Below are 3,849 nucleotides of genomic sequence, written 5' to 3'. Positions count from 1 at the left end.
ACTCATTCATTTGGTAACAACACTCATTACTTTGCATTTGTCAATTGGTACAGCCATGCGACCCAACATTTTCCCACTTTTGATGGTACTGGCATCCAAGTGTGGAAGAATCAGTATAAACCAGTGTCAAGGCTTAGCATACTTCCGATTCATCGCATTTATAATCCTGTTGCTGTCAAGCCATATATCGACAATAATATTCTCACTCTCTCTCTTCCAAGAAAAATTTATACAGTGGGTCAAAAAACTGCACCAACGCAACCCAGTTTTTCTGAAATACAAGTATAGCTCTGTCAGTTTAACAGTAAACATTACGAAACTTGGAACAAAAAGAGTTACTACTGTTACTATTTATTAACGCAAGTTTCCAAGTCCGATGCGGAGTACTGATCTAAAGAGCACTCAGTAAAAAGAGGAGGTCGGTTGGTGCAGTTTTTTGACTTTTAAAATGACAAGGTATTTGATATCATATGTCCGGACTGAGACTATTCCGGCAGATTTAATCTAATCTTTCTTATACCTAGTCACACTGGGGACCTTCAAATAAAGTTTTTGTAATTGTTTTCTGTTTTTTTTTTCATGCTTTACCCAAACCCATTGTACATCGTCAGTATCTATCCATCATTAGAAATGCCCAAAAAGCTTCCATCCGATATTCAAAACAGTATCAAAGCATTATTAGAGAACAGTGCTGATCCTTCAGTCATTGAGAAACGGGTTGGAGTGCATAGAAATACCGTCAATAGGTATGCAAATAAGTGGATGCACGATTGAATACGTAAAAGAGGAGGTAGACCGAGCATTGTGGCAGAGTCAACACGCCGATACATCAAGAGATAAGTGCTCACAGGTTGTTTGAGGACTGCCAAGGACGTGCAAATGAAGTTGGAGGAGCTGGGGCGCCCTATGTCGTATCAATCGGTAATTAATGTCTTACATTCAGTTGAAATTTATGCTGAGATCAAAAAGAAAAAGCCATTATTGACTGAAAAGCACAAAAAGGCTCGATCAGCATGGGCGAAAAAGCATCAATATTGGACAGTACATGATTGACGACGTGTCATCTTTTCTGATGAGACGAAAATCAACGTTTGGGGCTCTGATGGCTGCAAGTATTATTGGAAAAGTGTTGTATAATGGTTTAAATAATAAAGGAAAAGGTAAAAACAAAGATCAAGAAACAGTTTGGGTACTTTTTGAGACTGATCTTTATTTCAGTTTAAGTTAAAGTAAAAATTATTCTAATTGAAGGTAGGTATTTATATCTTATTGAGTGAGTGGCTTGATATCTTCTATTGTTATCGTTCTTCTAATATTCAGGTACTTTAGCAAGTGTTATCTATAATTATGATTATGAAAACTTTTCATTTGCTCTTTTGTATGTCTGTCATAGATTATCTTTTATTCTGGGAATTCCTCACTGAATTGAATAACGTTATTTTACGCGTTATTTCAATTATGTGAAAGATTAGCAATATTCCTGACATTGGATTGGATTTGGTTATTTTAGTTGATACTTCTTCTTATCAAAGAACTCTCATGAATACAATACATATTCTAAAAGAACATGTTTAATTGGAATTGATTGTATGATCTTATTTAAATAAACTTATATTTTATTTTATTTTAATTATGATCTTGTATTAAGACTTATATTTATTAATGTCAACTACAATCAGTTACTGTTCTACAACAAAAAGAAAATGTGATCGTTTACAGCCTCACCATATCGACGTTACTGTGAAGCGTGGAGGCGGTGGTCTCATGTTATGGGCTTGTATAACCAGCGAAGGGCCTGGATACGCATGTCAGATTTATAATGGTACCATGAATTCAGAGGTATACCAAGAAATCCTTGGTACAAGTCTACAAGACACTATGGAGTACTATGGTCTTAACTGGAAAATGTCGGTATTTTAGCATGACAATGATCCTAAACATCGATGAAAGTCTACGACACAATTGATGAAGGATAGTGGCATGATTTATATCGACAATTAGCCATCACAAAGTCGAGACCTTAATCCTATTGAGCATATATGGCATCATTTGAAGTTAAAGCTGAGCATGTATGATAATAGGGCGACCAGCATCCATGAACTGTGGCAAAGAGTCGAAAATGAATGGAATTCGTTTACTAAGGATTAATGCATCAAATATATAGACAGCATGTCCGACAGAATGCAAGCAGTCCTAGCAAAGAAGGGTGGATCCACTAATATTAAAAAAGTCAAAAAACTGCACCAACCGACCTCCTCTTTTTGCTGAGTACTCTTTAGATCAATACTCCGCATCGGACTTGGAAACTTGCGTTAATAAATAGTAACAGTATTAACTCTTTTTGCTCCAAGTTTCGTAATGTTTACTGTTAAACTGACAGAGCTATACTTGTATTTCAGAAAAACTGAGTTGCGTTGGTGCAGTTTTTTGACCCACTGTATGTAACAATTATGCAAAACTATTCAATCATTTATCATTACAGTAAGGGACAAAATCAGTCCGTTTTTTGGTTTTTTCGCAATGCCTCTCCGAGAATTAATTTTAGAGCTCCGCTTTGCTGACACTAAATACGCATGTAGACTAGACAAAAATATTGGTGTAACCTAATTGCTTCTAGCTGCATTTCTTCTGTATTTATGGCGGAAAAAGTGATTTTCCGTGATTGCTGCTAACGCCCGATTTTGCATTAGGTCCCGTATCTCCAGAAACAGTCACTGGATTGACTTGAAATTTAGTTTGGTATGTCTTATGACGTCAGTGAACGCTTACGCGTTCTCATATTTTAGCTCATTTTATTGTTTTACATTTTTTCTTTTTTCCCATTTACCTCATCTCAGATTAGCCAAACACGCCATGACAGCAAAGAATGCCGACAAACATGTCCAAATTGAAAACATGATGAACCACTCCATTCCATGGGATGTAATTCAAAAGAAAGTAGGCTGTGGAAAGTCCATGATTCGAAGAATTTCAAGGAAAACCAAGATGCAGTCAAAAAATAGCGCGGGTAGACATCGTTTACTCACACCTAGGGAGGAAACCAAAGCAGCTAGAGATATAAGACTAGGCTTATCTAAAAGCGCAGCTGATGCCTCCTTTGGCGTTAAAAAACCAGATCGATCAGTCAATCCAAAAAAAATTACTCGTACTTTCAAACGCAAAGGTCTAAAATCCGCTAAAAAAAAGACGGCACTTCCACTTAGTAATGACAGGCAAAAGGCGCGATATGATTGGGCAAAGGCTCATAAAGACTGGTCCGAGACTGCTTGGGAACGCGTTGTCTTTTCTGATGAGACAAAGATCCAAAAAAGAGGGTCTAATGGTCTAGAATACGCTTGGAAAGAGGATAATGCACCTTATCGAGACCGTCACTACAAGAGGAAACATGCTTATGGAGGAGGCGGGATTATGCTTTGGAGTTGCATAACTATACATGGAGGGGGCTACATGTCCTGGCTACAAAGTAATGTAAATGGTGAGCTATACACGTCAGTACTTGAGGAGGAATACAAGGAAATATTGAAGTACTATGGCCTGCAAAGTAATGACATGATCTCTCAACAAGATAATGCAAGCATCCATTGTGCTTCAGCTCCTTCAAAATGGTTCCAAAAGAACAAGGTTAAGCTCCTGAGTTGGCCAGCATACTCTCCTGACCTTAACCCAATTGAAAATGCATGGGCCATGCTTAAAAAGAGGGAACAGATGACAAGACCGCCCCCTTCCGTGATTGAGGCTGACCAAGCATTTTTTGACCGGGTTTCGAAGCTTTGGTATGACCTAGCAACTCCAGAGTACTGTAGAAACCTTATTCACTCCATGCCCCGTCGAGTTCGGGACGTAATCTAG

The 3,849-nt window shown here is 37.9% G+C and overlaps 3 protein-coding genes across 3 annotated transcripts; all 3 read left to right on the top strand.

The window, feature by feature from the left end:
* Window positions 1–630: 630 nt before the first annotated feature.
* RO3G_17278 (uncharacterized protein) lies at window positions 631–1,464 on the top strand (the record flags this gene model as incomplete). The annotated part of the gene is made up of 4 exons (XM_067671862.1): window positions 631–746; window positions 812–921; window positions 1,155–1,160; window positions 1,394–1,464. 4 exons carry the CDS (start codon window positions 631–633, stop codon window positions 1,462–1,464), a joined length of 303 nt encoding a protein of 100 aa, XP_067527963.1.
* A 255-nt stretch (window positions 1,465–1,719) lies between these two features.
* On the top strand, window positions 1,720–1,920 carry RO3G_17277 (uncharacterized protein; the record flags this gene model as incomplete). Its single annotated transcript, XM_067671861.1, has 1 exon — window positions 1,720–1,920. A coding segment is annotated over one exon (201 nt), but the record flags the coding sequence as incomplete, so codon positions are not given.
* Window positions 1,921–2,358: 438 nt separating this feature from the next.
* Window positions 2,359–3,849, top strand: RO3G_17276 (uncharacterized protein; the record flags this gene model as incomplete). Its single annotated transcript, XM_067671860.1, has 2 exons — window positions 2,359–2,437; window positions 2,843–3,849. The coding sequence occupies 2 exons, from the start codon at window positions 2,359–2,361 to the stop codon at window positions 3,847–3,849; spliced, it is 1,086 nt and encodes a 361-aa protein (XP_067527961.1).

The sequence above is a fragment of the Rhizopus delemar genome, genomic scaffold (assembly GCF_000149305.1).
Source record: "Rhizopus delemar RA 99-880 supercont3.31 genomic scaffold, whole genome shotgun sequence".
NCBI classification, from domain to species: Eukaryota; Fungi; Mucoromycota; class Mucoromycetes; order Mucorales; family Rhizopodaceae; genus Rhizopus; species Rhizopus delemar.
Note: the sequence above shows the minus strand (reverse complement) of the source record. Positions and strands in the feature narration are given on the sequence as shown.